This window comes from Acartia tonsa, chromosome 15 (genome assembly GCF_053477335.1).
Source record: "Acartia tonsa isolate MP-2025a chromosome 15, ASM5347733v1, whole genome shotgun sequence".
In the NCBI taxonomy this organism is placed as follows: domain Eukaryota; kingdom Metazoa; phylum Arthropoda; class Copepoda; order Calanoida; family Acartiidae; genus Acartia; species Acartia tonsa.
This window is the reverse complement of record NC_137274.1, coordinates 801194-818477: the sequence shown is the minus strand read 5'-3', so window position 1 is coordinate 818477 and position 17284 is coordinate 801194. Positions and strand designations below refer to the sequence as shown.

At 38.5% G+C, this 17284-nt stretch overlaps 2 protein-coding genes across 2 annotated transcripts; one reads left to right on the top strand and one right to left on the bottom strand.

The window, feature by feature from the left end:
• Positions 1-5394: 5394 nt before the first annotated feature.
• LOC145307538 (uncharacterized) lies at positions 5395-11877 on the bottom strand. Its single transcript, XM_080149996.1, has 4 exons — positions 9039-11877; positions 8203-8664; positions 7060-7788; positions 5395-6881 (listed from the first exon to the last, which is right to left on the bottom strand). The coding sequence occupies exons 1-4, from the start codon at positions 11875-11877 to the stop codon at positions 5395-5397; spliced, it is 5517 nt and encodes a 1838-aa protein (XP_080006122.1).
• A 96-nt stretch (positions 11878-11973) lies between these two features.
• LOC145307462 (uncharacterized) lies at positions 11974-13441 on the top strand. The gene is made up of 3 exons (XM_080149904.1): positions 11974-12203; positions 12443-12499; positions 12937-13441. Exons 1-3 carry the CDS (start codon positions 12014-12016, stop codon positions 12996-12998), a joined length of 309 nt encoding a protein of 102 aa, XP_080006030.1. The 5' UTR covers positions 11974-12013; the 3' UTR covers positions 12999-13441.
• Positions 13442-17284: the final 3843 nt, after the last annotated feature.

Genomic DNA, 17284 nt, shown 5'->3' with positions numbered 1-17284 from the left:
AGTTCCAGCATTACATAAAATTTTAAGTATACCATCCGCCACTACCGTTTTTATTATTCCCTTATGGCAGTCTGCTTGTTTTTGGTCGCAATTTATTGAAGCCGGAAGGTTTAAGTCTTTCATAAAAAGAATTTTTGTGTTTAAGACCATTTTTACATCAGAAGCAGCAGATTGCATGTTTAAAGGAATGTGTAATTTTTCTATGATCGCTTTTTTGATTAAAACCTGAGTTGTGCATTTATTAGTTAATAGAAATGTTATATTTATTGGGCTACGATATTTCTTTGGCAAGATTTAGTAAATATACAGATAAGACCTTATTAGATCATATGGGGAGGTTATAATTCTATTTTCATTATAACAAAACATGTAATAAGATTTGAAGATATTTCATTCGTACCCAATAAAATGATATCAATTTCTATGCAGATATAATTATTTTAATTCATGTATACATCTGATTTGTAATCTAAAGTATTCATTAACCATTCAAGTCCAGAAATCATAGGATCGTGAGAAGCATTTTTATTTTCAAAATATTTACATACAATTTAGGCACATTATTCTAAATTCAGTAGGTTGTTTAGACGAAATTAGATTATGTATGCTTATAAGAGAAACCCTGCTGGTTTCGGACTTTTTGGTTTTCACAAGTACTTTTATTATCCATTTATGTCTTTTTATGTATTTGTCAAACATTCGGTCTTTCCATGAAAGTGCAATTTGAAAATTATTCTAGTCTGTGATACACTCTGAAAATTTGATATATATTTGTTGGCTGTTCAAGAAATGGGTTTTACAATCTTAATATTTGGTCTTTTTTAGTTGATTCCGAATGGATTTCATATATGTGCACACTGATTTTTTACAAATTAAACGAGTTTTTCTCGGAAATTTGTTATTTGAATTCTCAATTTGTATACCCATTTCAGATTTTATATTAGAGGAATCCGCGGAAATCAGTATAAAATGGGTCGCGCCGGATTTGATCCAGCTTACCGAGTCAGAGGACAACAAAGACCTATGAGAGGCAAGTATAGTTGTCAAATGATATAAAATCGGGTAGTAAAGGCAGAAATCGAATGTTTTTTCGGCGTTAGGATTGATAGTCTTTTAGTCTCAGATTTATGATACAACAAACAAAGAAATTTGTTAATGTACAATGGGCGGTTTCGACACATATTTTTTCTTTTCATTCAAATAGCTGCATAACTGTCTCTATAAGAGGTTTTTAATGCGTACGAAGTTTCGCTTTATACAAACCTACGGTTAATTTAATCTATATTTTTAGTCGGAGAGGGTCTTCCTGCTCGAATTTCACAGAGGCCAGCTCTGAGAATCATGAAAGCAGCGCGAGGTCTGAATTTGTCGCCAACAAAGAATCGAGATGCCAAATTATATACGTCGTCCCGCGCCCAGTCTACCACGAGCATGCATTCCCAAGTAGTGGAGGTATTTCTTGCCTACTTGCGCAAGAGGAATCTGCCTGCAACCACGTTCCAGGAGAGGGTGTTGCAGGACTTCATCCATTATCTGGAGGATATAAGGAAGCCTTACTCCTTCCTCAAACAGGTTTGTGGAAGTTTGAAGGCATGGTCATACATAATAGATCAGCCTGTTTCGGAATTTTCACAACGTGTGTCGCGGCTGTTAGAAGGAGCGGTGAGAAGGGCAGCAGTGGAACGCGCCCCCGTCAGAAAAGCCACGCCCATTCCTAAGGGCGTTCTCACGGCAATCATGCGCAAGATAGTCTACGACTATGACTCCATCTGGGACATTCCGCTGCCATTTTTCCGAGCGACGGTGGCAATAATTTTGCAGTTCCATACATTCACTCGTCTCGCCGATCTTGATCAAGTGAGGGCTTGCCATATAAGCCAAGATCAAATCGGCGGGGTGGAAGTTCTGCGAGTGATCTACCCCAAGAGGAAGAATGACCAAGAACATGAAGGTTGTACAAACCTGTTGGCATCAGAGGGCGGAGATATGTGCCCGGTGGCGCTGATTAAGAAGTATTATCGCAGATGTGGATTCCAGTTCATGGGGGAAGGGATACTGGATGAAAATTTCTTGTTCTGTAGATCTTCAACCATGTGGCTGCCAGGAGGTAGACAAATTGTAGCTGACGGCAGGTATCAACTCTCGCCACAGACTTTATTGAATGATATCACGCAGTTATGCCGTCAAGTAGGATATTTCGGCCCTGTGGGCAGAAAGTCCTGTAAAATGTCCGGGGTTTCCGCAGCGTGCGAAGCCGGCTTGTCGGACGAGGCGTTGAGGGATAAGGGGAAGTGGCGGTCGATTGAGATGTCCCGTATGTACCGACAGATGACGGAGCCATATCAAATGGCTTTGTCGCGGTGCATTACAATGCAGGACGATCCACAAATAACGGATTTTGCGCGGAACTCCGGTCAACCAATTTATCGCGGGGCGCAAAATCCTAGGTCGACCTCCCATCCCCAAGTCTCGCGGCATCCGTCCCCAAGCAGACATGAGGACATTATAACACAGCGGCCACAGGACAGGCCCGTGTCGGCAGCCCAAAGATTATTCCCATGCCAGCCGGTGATAAACGGCCACACAAATAGAGCTGGGCTTTTTCACAATATTGTGATAAATTCTCCGTTCACAGGAGGACAGCGAACGGCGAGATTCGTCGACGACAGCATTGTCGACACACGTTTCACAAGAAACACTGACGCTTTTCGTTCTTGGTTTTAGCCAAACAAATAAGTTTTCCGTTAAGTATTAATTATTATTTTATGTAATATTCGACCTTATAGGTTATGTCCTTTGTGTTTTATCATGGAATTTCAAGATTAGTCAAGATATTAAGGTTGTCATAGGATTTGGCGGCGGTTAACGATATAATTCTGTTTCGAATAACATAATTTGACCACATTCGAAGCGTGACATGCGTTGTCGGATATTTTCATCGACAAGTTATCGGTTTTTTCAGTCTCAATTAACAATATTACCATAAAAGATACAAAGGATTATATCTATTGAAAATTCATACTGTGTTAAATCTAGTACCTGTTATATTAGTCATGTCAGGAATTTGAAACTTATGTTATCCAAATCATGTTACAATTTATTTCTGATTTTTGGAAGTAATCCATATCTTAATGATAATAGGAATTTTACGAAAATTTTTTATGATATAACGTGCAAACCAGTATATAATCTATGAGCATTATTTTCAATCAGTAAGCGTTTCAAACAAGTTTTTTATACCAGTGCAAAACAATACAGTCATCACAGCCTCTTTATATATATCACAGTCATCCCAATACTTGTAATAATATATTTATGTTTTTCATGTTCAAGAAAATTAATATAAGTGAAACAATAATAATGAGTTAGTCATTTATTTTATGAATTTTTTCATTAGTAAAATTTATAGATTTTTCTCGGGAAATAATTCAGCGTTTACACGACCAGCAGTTCGCGGTCTCGGTTTCAATTTCAGCCATATTTGGAAAATATCTTAGACTAGGCTCATTCAGCAGCAACTTAGATCCGTTTCTCGTTTGTAATCGACTATGGGAAAAGCCGTTTCACGCGCCCAATGACATATCATAAATATCATGTTATAACGGCAGTTTTTTAAATCATTGCATTTATATTTATTAGATTATTAAGATATTATTTCATCCCCGGCCGTTATAGCTTCTGCTCAGACGAATTTACTTATTCTTTTCTCCCTGTAACTGAAAGTGGTTTTTTAGAAGATAATTATATGGTTGGTTGGTTAGGCCACGTGTGCCCGTGGTGGTTGACTGTTTGTTCGTCACAACTAGTTGTAGGAAACTAGTTTCATTTACTAAGTCGAGAGTTAGACATATACTGTTCACTAGTATAGAGTTAAAATGTCATTCGCCGTCAACGAGGAGTTGTACAATGCTTTGCAAAGTCGTATGGATATAATAAAGGAGGAAATGCTTAGTAGAGCAACAAATACTGAGGATATCGAGTTAAAAAGGGCACTGACCAGGTGCTTATACCACCATGGCTGGGTGGAGGCTAACCTGCGTCATTGTCGCCCTACTGCTGACAGGTCAGCTGCCGCACAGGCTGCCGAGCTGTCTACTATGCTTCAAGATATCAATCGACACGAGGAGGAATATCGTGCCATCTAGATGTGTCACCACATGAGTTATTGACTAGTATCAAAAACATTTGATTATATTTCTAGTTTAATAAAGTTGTGAACCAGCCTTCCTAAAATAAACTGTTTATTTTTGTATCCAGAGTAGTTGAATGTGTGTCTGTAGATCTTAAATGTTTAACTGTGTGCGATTTCTTAGATAAATACTTTTTCATTTCAATTGGGGAAGTTTTTTACCTAGGTGAATAAAATATATTAGTTTTGTCAATTTCAGCCATGTAATCGATTAAAACCTTCAAGGTTATTGCAATCGGACTCGTGATCTTTATGATTATAAGGTTCCACGGAATTTCAATTGGTTTTACACCAAGCAAGGTGATGATGTTGTTATCTAAGATTTTAATAATTCGACGTCCGCATATCGATTGATGTTTTTTGCGTGTAATTATAAAAACTCATGAAAAAACAAGATTCTTGAAGATTGGTAGTTTCATTTGAACACTCTGTTAAGAAAGTTGCGGTACGATTCAGCCATATTTCCGAAGTTTAAATTTAGCAAATTTTGCGAATTTCTATAATCAGAATGGAAAAGAAATCGTAGAACATACGAATTCGTGCGGTATGTAAATCAGAATTACCTAAGATTCAAAATTAAGCACGTTTTCGTAAAAAATCGACAAACGAACGTTTTAATTGTACTGTGATATAGACAGACTTACATAAGTTAATGATAGAGTAGACTTAATGTTCAATTCAAAATGCAAACAGATTTTTAAGTATTTATTATATTGGATTAAATGCAGTTTTTGAGTAAATAAGATTATATATTGATACTATATTTAGAAATGATTAAATATGTTAATAAGTCAAAACTACTGATTATTCAAAGCTGGATAGTTCTGAAGTAGCAGGATGTCTGTCTGTATATCAGGACACCAAACAACAGGATGACTGTCTGTTTAATTAATACAATGTATTAATTAACTATGCACTTTGAAGGGGTAGAATATCTGCCTATGCAAACTATCTAAAGTAGTAGGATGTCTGTAAATAGCTGTATTGGTCTTAATAAAGACTCGAACCCAAACCAGGTAATGTTCTGTGTTAGGACTCTCAATATCAACTGACTTAAATATATTTTCTCTTTATTCTTTCTGAGAGCAATTAAAGAGCAATTAAGAGTAACAATTAACATATGGTCTGCAAACTTAAATATATGACATCACAACATAAATATATGACATTTACCCCCTTCTGAAACCATCCAGCTAAGCATGGTTTCACCATCCATCAGGTTGATCCAATAAACTAGGATCAATGTCTTCACTGGGTGAACCTACATCGAAATTAACCCCGGCCTCCAGTCCTTCCTCTCCTTCACCAACCTCAGCCGAAACGCCCACTGTTGCCGCTATGACAGCATTACTCGCTGCAGCAGTTACAGGCCCTCCTACAGCCACCATCACAGCATCATTTACCGCTGAGGCGGTATCATTCGCAACAGCCACCTCTGCAGCAACCGCTGGCCCATCTGCCGACATTGCCACTTCCATCTCAACGCCACCAGTGACCTGAACACCTCCCGAGACCATCATCACTCCGTTGCCAGCCCCAGCACCGTCAGAAGTTCCAGCCTGCTGCAACTGCCAATATGACGCCGCCGGTAAGTCATTGTTTATTCTGCGCCGGATCTCGCTAAGCTCACTAAAAATATTGGACAGGTGCCTTTGCACTTCAGCCTCTTTTTTCGCCATCTCAGTAATAGCCTCTTGAACCTTAGTTCCCTGTCCTGCCAAAACACTTTCCACTTGTTGGCTCACCTGCTGTCCCAACTTGGCTGAACTACTTTCCCAATTATCAGTCATTGCTGTCTGTACACTTTGTACCATATAAGAAGTCTTTTGCTGTGCAGTAGTAGCCACCATTTGCTGCATCTCTGTATCTACCTTCCTTATACAGTCCATTAGATCCCTCTTATGCGAGGCCAACATATCTTTAATCCGATTATGACTGTCCGTCTGCCAAAGTTTCTGTGCAGTGTTCAAACTTTTGACTGATTCTCTTACAGCTTCACGAATTTTTTCCTCAATCATAGGCTTTAGAGTCACAGCAACAGAATTACTGATTTTACCTATATCTTCATCACTGAGCGGCGCCAAGCCACGTTTGTCATTCTTGCGCTCAGCCTTATTTCTCTCAACCTCAGCACGTAAATCTGGTAACTCCCTCTTTTGTTTAGGCCCAAGAGAATCTGCCCCAGCAGGCCGCTTGACCACGCCCCTTCTGGAAGTACCTTCCCCAGCATCATTATAAGCATTGCTGGCTCCCCTTCTGGAAGTACCTTCCCCAGCATCATCATAAGCCTTGCTGGCTCCCTTAGACCTGACCGACCCAGCAGCCTGATTTGGCACAAACTTACCAAATCTGCGCCGTCCATCACCAGAACCAGTATCTGCCACCTTTTCAGGCTTGTCCGTAGTAGGCTCAGTCCAACTGTCTATCTCCGAACCACTCTGATCACTGGGCAGACGATCCCTGGAATCAAGCTCAACTTCAAGACTCACGTTGCCAACATCGTCCTCATCATCATATCCAGGCTCATACCTGGGGGATTCTACATCATACTGCCTCCTGTCATCTCTTCTATACACAACATGCCGCCGATTAGATCTGCCAGCTTCCAACATCTCAACAGACGGTTCACGCTCCTCCCGCCGAGGTGGGGCAGACGGCCGCTGATACCGCCTTTCGTTTCCATCTCCATTTCCTGATAATAATCAATAATTAAATATTAACATTTTAATATTTTAATATTTTAACATTTTTCATATATAAGACGACATTCAAAACGAAATACTTTACATAAATTATATTTATCAGGGATGCCAAATTTTAATTACTGTTTTCCCGATAACGCGAAAATTTGACGCAATTACACAGTCTGCCTAGACAACCAACACACAGCAATCCAATAACCACCCCAGCAGCACCCATCACCGCCATAACAAAATGCTGCCAACTATTAGTCAACCAATCAATTGAGGAATTATACAAATGTACAAACCAATCTTCTGTCACCTCTACAACAAACGCATTTGAATTAGCAGCCAATTCCGAAAGTTTAGCCTCTTCCACAGACTCCAACACCTGTCCTTTCTCTCCCTTATCCAGCAGATGCTCAAAATTCAATGGTACCTTCAACCAACTATCCTCCAGCCGTTTAGTCTGAACCAGCTGCATTCCTGCCCCCTTATTGCCTAGATATAATCCAGGTTTAACTCTCACGAATACTGGATTTTTCCTACACTCGACAACCATTAACAAGGAAACATTTTTAACTAATCTTGTGAATGGTTCTACAGCAACAATTCTATCATCCATAAACAGAGAAAAATGACCAAGATAACACGGCAAATCTGCTCCTATAGTCACATTCAACCATCTTTTTTTACATACAGACACAAGCTCCATCTCCCCCAGATGTTGTACCAACAAATTTCCGACTTGCTTGATGTTGGAATGAAACAAATTATTCTCCCAACACCCCTGTTCTGCCTGTAAAATCCTTTCCACTTGATGATAGGAAGAAGTTAACTGTAATAATAAAGCACCATCCTCCTCTTTTTTTCGCATCCAAGGAAAGAAATTCTTTTTAGCAGTTGTAATCCACAAAACTACATCAGGAACGTTGGTATGAAAATAATGCAAATCAGTCAGAAAGTCAGAAAACTCCACTTTTTTCCCCAGTTTTAATCCCAACGAAAACTGTGGAGAAATCGCCAACCAACTTTGGCCACCCTGATTATTAGCATCATCCGCCATATTAGAAAATGTAAACAAAGTTAAATTTACAATTTCAACAGTCCGAAAATAACTAAAATAACGTCTATCTTCCTGTGATCTATTGTGAACTATCACTCGATCAAGCCCAAGCCGCAGATCAGACTCCAGACAGTGTGCCCCAATGAACTGGTCCTCAAGAAAACAACTGTTATCAGGTAACATTGAAATTTGTATATTTTTCAAATAACTTGTAATCTGAACTTCTTGAAAAGTATTAGGCACAAAGGTATTATTTAAATAAATACCATCTCCTCTGCACTGAGGGTCAATCCCATACGTCATCATATCATCATACAGGATGCTACCATTTATGAAATAAGTCAGTGACCGGTCATAAAACGCTACAGGCAACCGTCGTCCATCTATGTCTAACACCCTCTGTTCCTCCATCCTTTTACAATCTTCACTAGAAATTAACTCATCACTACTAACAACAGCTGGTGCCCCTAAATGTAGATGGCTATATTTGCCGCAATACCAGGTGTGAACCGTTCTGTCGACGTGACATTGTACCGCGGGCAAAAATCTCACTCCAACTTTTTTTAACAGATGACCGCTGACTGTTCCATTAAACTCATGCTGACCAAATACTGTACATTCTGAAGCCCTCAACTCAGGACCGTCGCCAACACACTCCTTTACTTGCACAGATATCACATCAGCACCACAAGGTAACAAACACAATCCCCAAATTAAAAAATATTTACCTGATTTAAATTTATTATTATGACCAGACATTATTAGCTGATAACTGTTCACCAATTCACCCGCAAATATCAACTGATTTAGCCTTTCATTGCAGGGCAACTTTCTACCTACTAGCTTTGTCAGCACATATTTGTTATTAAAATAATCAAATAACAATTCATGAACTCTTATTATAATATATTTTTTTTTTTTTAAAATATTTATATGTATTTTAATAATATTTTTTTTTTTCTCAAAAATAATTATTATCAGCTCTCCTTTCCCTACTTTCTCCGTCCTCGAGTTCCTATCTGAACATGTACCACAGGACCCCCTACCTGAGATCTTAACCTCCTCCCAGTGTCCCATAAATATTTCGCCACCCGTGATCCACTTTTCTTAATTGTAACCAATTTTTCAGGTGAAGATTGTGGCGGCGCCGTAGTCAAAAACGATTGTTCCGATGGAAGCTCAACCTCGTCAAAATTACCCTCAGCTACAGGAGCAGGCACCACAGATTCATCTGTCACTCCCACCTCTACTCCTTCACCTACAGGTATAATTTCTCTATTCTCATTCTCTGAAACTCTGTCATTATCAACCCCAACCTCACTCTCCTTCTCCTGAATCTCGTCACTCTGTCTTTCCTCTGCCAACTCAAAACCATCATTTTCAGATGACAAATACACAACATCTTCACTCTCTCTCTCCTCTACAGTTTCTTTCTCTACAGGCATATTGTCAACCTCCAAAAATATCTCATCGGACGGACAAATTTCAGGTAAAGGAAAAACGTTAAAATTAACCTCCTCCCCTAGAACTTCCGTTCGAGCATGAATTTTTCGAATTTTATCCCTAGCTACAACCTGATTTTTCTTGATGGGATTATTCCCAAAAGGTGCCAACTCATACAATGCATCCGAAAATTTCTTAACCACAATAAAAGGCCCTCCATAGAAAGACTGTAATTTCTTGGACACGTCAGTTTTTACAATATTAAAGAAAGCATAACAAACATCTGTAACTCTTAATGCTTCCCTCTGTACTCTGTGTTTATTTTGAACCTCTAAATATAACTTGGATTTTGTAGAAATTCTCTTAATTACATCCTCCATATTTTTCAGAAATTCCAAATACGACCGCGAGGATGAAGATTCAGCAGACGGAACTGGTGATAGGAAATCGAGAGGAATACGTGGCTGCCGACCAAAAACCAGAAAAAATGGAGAATATCCAGTTCTAGTACTCTTGGAACAGTTAATCACTAACGTAGCCAAAGGTAATTTTTTAGCCCAGTCCTTTGTTCCATGATTTTCATCTACTTTCAAAGCAGCATACAAACTTTGATTTTGCCTCTCTACAGGATTCGAATTTGGATTCCTGGGAGGAATTAGGACAGTATCCACCCCCAATCCTTTCATCACGCCTTTAAACACATTGCTTGTAAAATTTGTACCTCTATCCGATCTCAAAGCTCTAAATAAACCATAGGTAGGTACAAAATTTTCCAATATAGCCTTTACAGTTGTTTCAGTTTTAGCATCAACCAACGGACATGTAAAAACATATCTAGAAAATAGACAAACCATGATTAGGACAAATTTAACCGTCTGTCCCTGATGATAACATGGAGTCCAAGGTCCAACCAGATCTACGGACATATTAGCAAAAACTTCACTACTTTGAACAGAATGAGTTATAGGTGAAACATGTTTAGGATTACTTCCAGCCTTTTTCAAACATGTAATACAACTTCGTATTCTCGATTCCACAAACTTGTTCACGCCAGGCATAAAAAATCTCTCATTTATTTTACGTATTGTCTCCTGCACACCTCTATGTCCAGAACCATATCCACCATGAGCTGAATCAAATATATCATTGTATAAAGAAAGAGGCACTACAGGCCTTTCGACGAAACCCCCTTCGGCCAAAGGCTGTCTGAAAATTACAACCCCCTCTAGCACATACATGTGGCCAATAAGATTGTACAATAGTTCTTTTCTGCCCGATAACTCCGCCCTCTCATAAGACGACAACTGTCTCCTTTCCAATATCCATAACCTTATTTCATTTAGGATCTCGTCCTGCTGAAGACTACTTTGCCAGACAAACTCAACATCCGCCTCATCCTCTGCAGAATGTACCTGCATAATAGAGTAGATTTGATCCAGAAATGGTGAATCATCCAGGTAAGGATCCAAAATTTTATTATCTGTCTCTCTACACTCCTGACAATCCTTCAGTCGATGATTCTTACAATCTAACTCAGTTCTCGACAAATAATCTACGTTCACATGCTTAGTCCCCTGTCGATGGATAACTGTAAAGTCAAAACTTTGCAAGAAAGTTATCCATCGATAGGTGACACCGTTTATTGATCCTTTAGCCCAACGTTTATAATGCACTAGTGAAATACTGTCTGTCCGAACCAAAAACTCACGAAACCTACAAAAGTGTAAAAAATTCTTTAATGCATATACTAATGCACCTAATTCTCCTTTATAGGAAGGATAATTTTGTTCTGCAGCATTACACTTCTTACTACAGACACCAAACACTCTCTCCACACCATCCTGTTCTTGCGAAATAATCCCTGCAAAATACTGAGAACTATAATCTACATCCACAATAAAAAGATTAGGATTATCCCATTGAGGATAGCCTTTACACATTTCAGTCTTGAACATTTCCATAAATTCAGTCCATACTCTGTTCAACTCTTCTGTCCACTTTATTATAGTGTCATTCCTGTGACTATCCAACATGCACGACCTCTTGGCATAATCAGCAAAATATCCTCTGTAATAATTAGTAAATCCCAAAAATTTCTGCAACTCCTTCCCTGTTCTAGGCTTGCCCCAATCCTTAATCCGTTCCAGATATGCAGGATTCATTTTCAATCCATCGGCACTAATAATATGTCCCAAATAATGGCATTCTCTAGTCAATAAATCACACTTATCTAAATTTAATTTCAGGTTGACCTGCCGAAGAACTTGAAACAGTGCCTGCAGATGCTCTACATGTTCCTCTGGACTTGATGAAAACACGATCAGATCGTCCAAGTAGCTGATACAGAATCCATACATACCTGGCAAGATAGACAGCACCTTATCCATCAGAGCACAGAACAGGCTGGGTGCATTACACAACCCGAATGGCAACCTGTTAAACAAATACATCCTGTTTGCTGCACTAAAAGCTGTTAACGGTTTAGAGTCTTCATCCATAGTCATCGAATGGTAGGCAGCTGTCAAATCAAGAGTACTGAACACCTTGCCAGAACCCAGCTTCGTCAAATTATCCGAGATCAGTGGCAACGGCCACGCCACCCGCTTAGTCACGTTGTTGAGGTTGCGGAAATCGATGACAAACCTCAACTTAGCCTCTGCTCCAGGTGCAGCCTTCTTTTTCACAGCAAAGATAGGACTGGACCAATCCGAGAAACCCTCCTCAATAATGCCAGCATCCAGCCATTTGGTCAACTGTTCCTTCAATTTAGCATCGTACTCTGGATTCAAAGGAATATTTCTGGCCTTCACAGGTTTAGCTCCAGGTAACAATTCTATATTATATGTCATTAATCTACAATCACCAATATCTGAATCATTCATTGAAAAGATATCAAAATTTTCCAAACAAATTTTAATAATCCTGGGTTTCAATTCTGGATTTTCCTTAATCATCTGGTTTTCATCTAACTTCAATTTTTGAATAATAAACTGTACCCGTTCATGCAATTTTTGCCCCGACAACTTTTCTGGCTTATCCAATTCATTAATTGTTTTATTACAGGTAACATCTTGATTATCCATGATGAAACAATGCCCCATCTTCACATTTCTCAGCAAGGTAATAGGTTTTATTGACGCATTAACCACATTAACCACACAGGACCCATCTTTCCGTGGCTGATACACCCCCTCAATAATCATAATCCCATTGCCACTTGTCATCTTAGAAGAATTAGGGGACACGTACCAAAGCCCATCATTCTTTAATCCAGTCACATGCACCACAGCGGTAGATCCTCCAGGATAAAAAATAGTTTTATCCAGCAACTTCACATTATACTTCGTTGAATATAACTCTCCAAACCCACCCCCCTCCTTTATCCCTGGCAAGGTAGGTTTAGATGGAATTTCAGAATTCATTCGTCCGGACAAAATAGGAATTTTCTGTATCTCTGCCACCACCTGTTTCTGTAAACAGGAATTAATAGGAACAGATTCCCCACAAAATTCAAACTTATCTTCATCCAAACAAATATTAATTTTATTCTTTTTCAGGAAATCAGATCCAAGATTTACCAACCTACTCGTCACCTCAGGTACATAAAATATCTCCGTAAACACAGCTTGAGTTCCAGCAAATCTAAATTTCAACTCAACATATCCAATAATATTAACTTTCTTTAAATCTACTGAATATGCTGATAATTTAGCAGGACAAAACTCAACTCCATGTTTATCAAGAATTTCTCTAGATATCAAAGAATTAAAATTATTTCCCGTATCAATAATTCCTAACTCCTTCACCGGAATATCAGCCCCAGGCACAAGAAATTCTAAATCCGCACAAATAGGCATTTTCGTTATCTTCAAAAACTTCACAATCTCTTGAAAACACTAGTCATTATAATTAATATATCCATATATTTTAGATATACATCATTCCACTACACAGCAGTCAGCCCCTCATCTGTCACCAGCCGCCAACATACTGTTCAATTTATGAAATCCTGTACATCTCCCAAACTACCAGCATCACACAGCTACACTCCAAGTTTTTTTTATACAGGTAAGTACCTCTCGAAGTATTCAACCTTGCATAGGTACTTATCAAAAAATAATATATAGTAGATATATATATATATATATAAATATATATATAATGTTTTCATTAACACGATCACACCTTGACTGACGAATAAACAAGACAGTAATGCTTTATAAAGTTGAAAGCAATAATGTAAATACAAGACAGCAAAATTAACTATTTACAGTACTATAGCCTATATAATGAATATGAATAAAAGAACGATCTATAAATTTCATCCTAGAATGAGATTTATACATCAAATCAATCATATCCATTACATAGGATATTGCTGGAAATTGTTTCTGGCTATGTCAGCAATCATAGCCTCATACTGTTTCTCATCTCTGCTCTTTTCAGAATCCACAACAGGCCCCACCTGATTGCCCCACCTATCCACAACAGGCCCCACCTGATTGACTGTCTTCTTCAGAAACTGCTCAGGTATTACCCTATTATTAGGCACTCCAGGACCCTCTTTCTTTTCGCTACCGGCTGAGAAAAACTTAGCTTTGGTCTTTCCTATGCGAGAATCAGGAGCTGGCGGCTTGCCATCTCTCTTCTGCCAGCAACTAGCCACTACATGACCTTTTTTCCCACAATACCAACAAATCATAGTTTTAGCCTTCGAATTCAGAGCCCCAATCACGTTCTCAACCTGATCCCAAGGAATATCATCATCCCCTTCAATCCACGCATTATTATCGCCAATCTCAGTCCTGCCCTCCATATCAGATACATGCACTTCACTGATTACAGGCCTAGCTTTCACCTCCCTAGAATCCTCTAGCCTCAACCCTTCCATAGCCTGAGAATAACAGGACGTTACATTTTCAGGTGATACGTGTCCAGAACGAGCCCAGCTTACATAATGCTGACCTCTGCGAATCAAATAAGTCAAGAAAGCACTGTAATCTTCCAGGTAATGCATAGATTCAATGAAATTAGCCATATCTCTAGCTAAATCAGAAAACAGCAAATTCTTAGCCACATTATTATAGAAATCACGCCAAGATTGTCTTGAAATTTGACCAGGATGCATAAGCCTAAACAGACGCAATTTAGCATTGAAAAACACATCCACATTCTGACCACTCTTTTGTTTCAGGGCGTAAAAGAATTCGGTAGCCGACTCTGTATCAGCAAAGGGTATCACCAACCTTCTTATCAACAGGTAATAACCTAAAGCACTTAAGGAAGCATTAGCCTCCGGCGTAATCAACCTCCCCATCTTCTTCCCTTTGCACTCAAAAATCCTATTGTACAGGATGTCCTTGAAAAGCATAGGATCCTCCAACTTTGCGAACCTAGCAACCCTCCATAAGGATAAGAAATAATCCTCAAAATCAATGTTTCCATCCCAAAATGGAGCATCCCGCACAAAATCACTATCCCACTTGACTCCTCTTACAAGACAAAACTCCTTAAACTGCTCCTCTACAGTCTGTTGGCTTACACTACCGCCGGCCACCTTTTTATAGGCCTTAAGCACGTCAGCCCTTTCCTCAATTAAAGGAAATATATCCAACAATTGATTTTCATATTCGGTCAGACAACTCTCACGAACATTCATCCAATTTCCATTCCCAACAGGACCTAAAAACTCAATCTGCGAAAACTTCAAATGTCCAGGAGCACTTTTCCCTCTTTTAGCCTCAAAATTTGTAGAATCCAATTTAGCCTCCACACTCAAACGATTAATGAAAGATGTATTAAACGAATCATCCCCCGTCGCCTTGACTGCAGATACACTAGCCCCCATACTTGTTTCATACAAAAAACCGCTAATATCCCCATCCACTGGTAATTGCGCCACCTTTTTCTTAATAGTAGCCAAATCAACATCATAACCTAACTTCTTATGCTCATCAGAGTTCTTAAACTCTTTCACCTTATTCTCCAGCCGTTTATTCGCCGCCGTTAACTTATCCACCTGATCTTTGACAGTCGTATGCTCCTGCAACATTGCCCTAACATATTTTTTTATGCTTTCAGGCACAACGTCATTCTCCACCTCGCCCAACGCCAACTCCACATTCGCATTGGCACCTGCACCAGCATCCTCAGCCGCAGCATCCTCCTCCTCCCAATGTTCGGGAGTTCCATCATCATCCTGACTGTCATTCTCCCGAGGACGTTTAGGCGGCCGTCCACGCTTGCCTTCAGTTTTACCCCGCTCTCCTTTTTCTCCATCAGCCATATCCGAGCACTGGAACTAGATCCGCCGTGAAATTTAGATCAAAAGAGTTAAAGAATGAAATTCCACAGAAACCTGAAATATAAATCAAGTTAGAAATATAAAAACTAAAACAAAACTGTGAAAAATCCGAGATAAAAAAATATCTCAAAAAGTGAGTGACTTCAAATTAAACACCACTTCCCCCACCCTTAACTCAGCAGCAGGTCTAAATAACACGTAGCACAATAAGACTGCGCCAAATGTGATATAGACAGACTTACATAAGTTAATGATAGAGTAGACTTAATGTTCAATTCAAAATGCAAACAGATTTTTAAGTATTTATTATATTGGATTAAATGCAGTTTTTGAGTAAATAAGATTATATATTGATACTATATTTAGAAATGATTAAATATGTTAATAAGTCAAAACTACTGATTATTCAAAGCTGGATAGTTCTGAAGTAGCAGGATGTCTGTCTGTATATCAGGACACCAAACAACAGGATGACTGTCTGTTTAATTAATACAATGTATTAATTAACTATGCACTTTGAAGGGGTAGAATATCTGCCTATGCAAACTATCTAAAGTAGTAGGATGTCTGTAAATAGCTGTATTGGTCTTAATAAAGACTCGAACCCAAACCAGGTAATGTTCTGTGTTAGGACTCTCAATATCAACTGACTTAAATATATTTTCTCTTTATTCTTTCTGAGAGCAATTAAAGAGCAATTAAGAGTAACAATTAACATATGGTCTGCAAACTTAAATATATGACATCACAACATAAATATATGACAGTACGAATAAGCGTTCAACTGTGAATTTTTATCGAAAATTTTCTATCGAAAATGTGCTTATTTAAGATTGATGAACGAAAATTTGTTAAACGATTCGAATGAAAGCACGTAAGACAAAGAACTTATTCTGTTCCTATAAATTCTTTAAATTTACCATTCTCGAAACTTCTGGGTTACTTTAGATGGAACAGGTTTACTCGTTCCGAGTCTTTCCGCGTTTTATTTCGATCGAGCTTCGGACAATATGACAAAATTGAGTAGGTACACGTTCCAAACGGATTTTTCTGGAATTCAAGCTATGAAATAATAATGTGAGGTTTTCATTGAAGTATCTAAAACGAAAAAGAAAACGGAAATTTATTTAAGTGTTTCAGGGATCTAAAAGGATAAGACAATGGCCGATAAATTGATGTACATTCCCAATGATGATACACAAAATACTTCTTAGATTTAAACTTTTTTTTTAGCTCTAAGGGGCCGAAGGCCTGGTTTAACAAACCTGTTATTATTTTTATGATATTACTTTTAATATTCGTGGAAAATTGTCTGTAATACGATGCTTTACATGATTTTTTCAGTATGGCTGAGAACCGGTTCTAATCCAGCGGATATTTATCGGGTTTGAAGCCATACTGGAAAATTACAGGGATCTTAATAAGGGATAAGACAATTAATTAATCTCCGCTCCCAATGAAAATACACAAAATATTCCCTTTTGTAGATTAAAACTAATGGTTTAAACGTTCGTTCACTCAAATTATAGAACAAACTAACCAAAATTTAATAAAAGTCCCCAAAGTATATAAAATAAAATTTCTGATCTATGAAAATATTT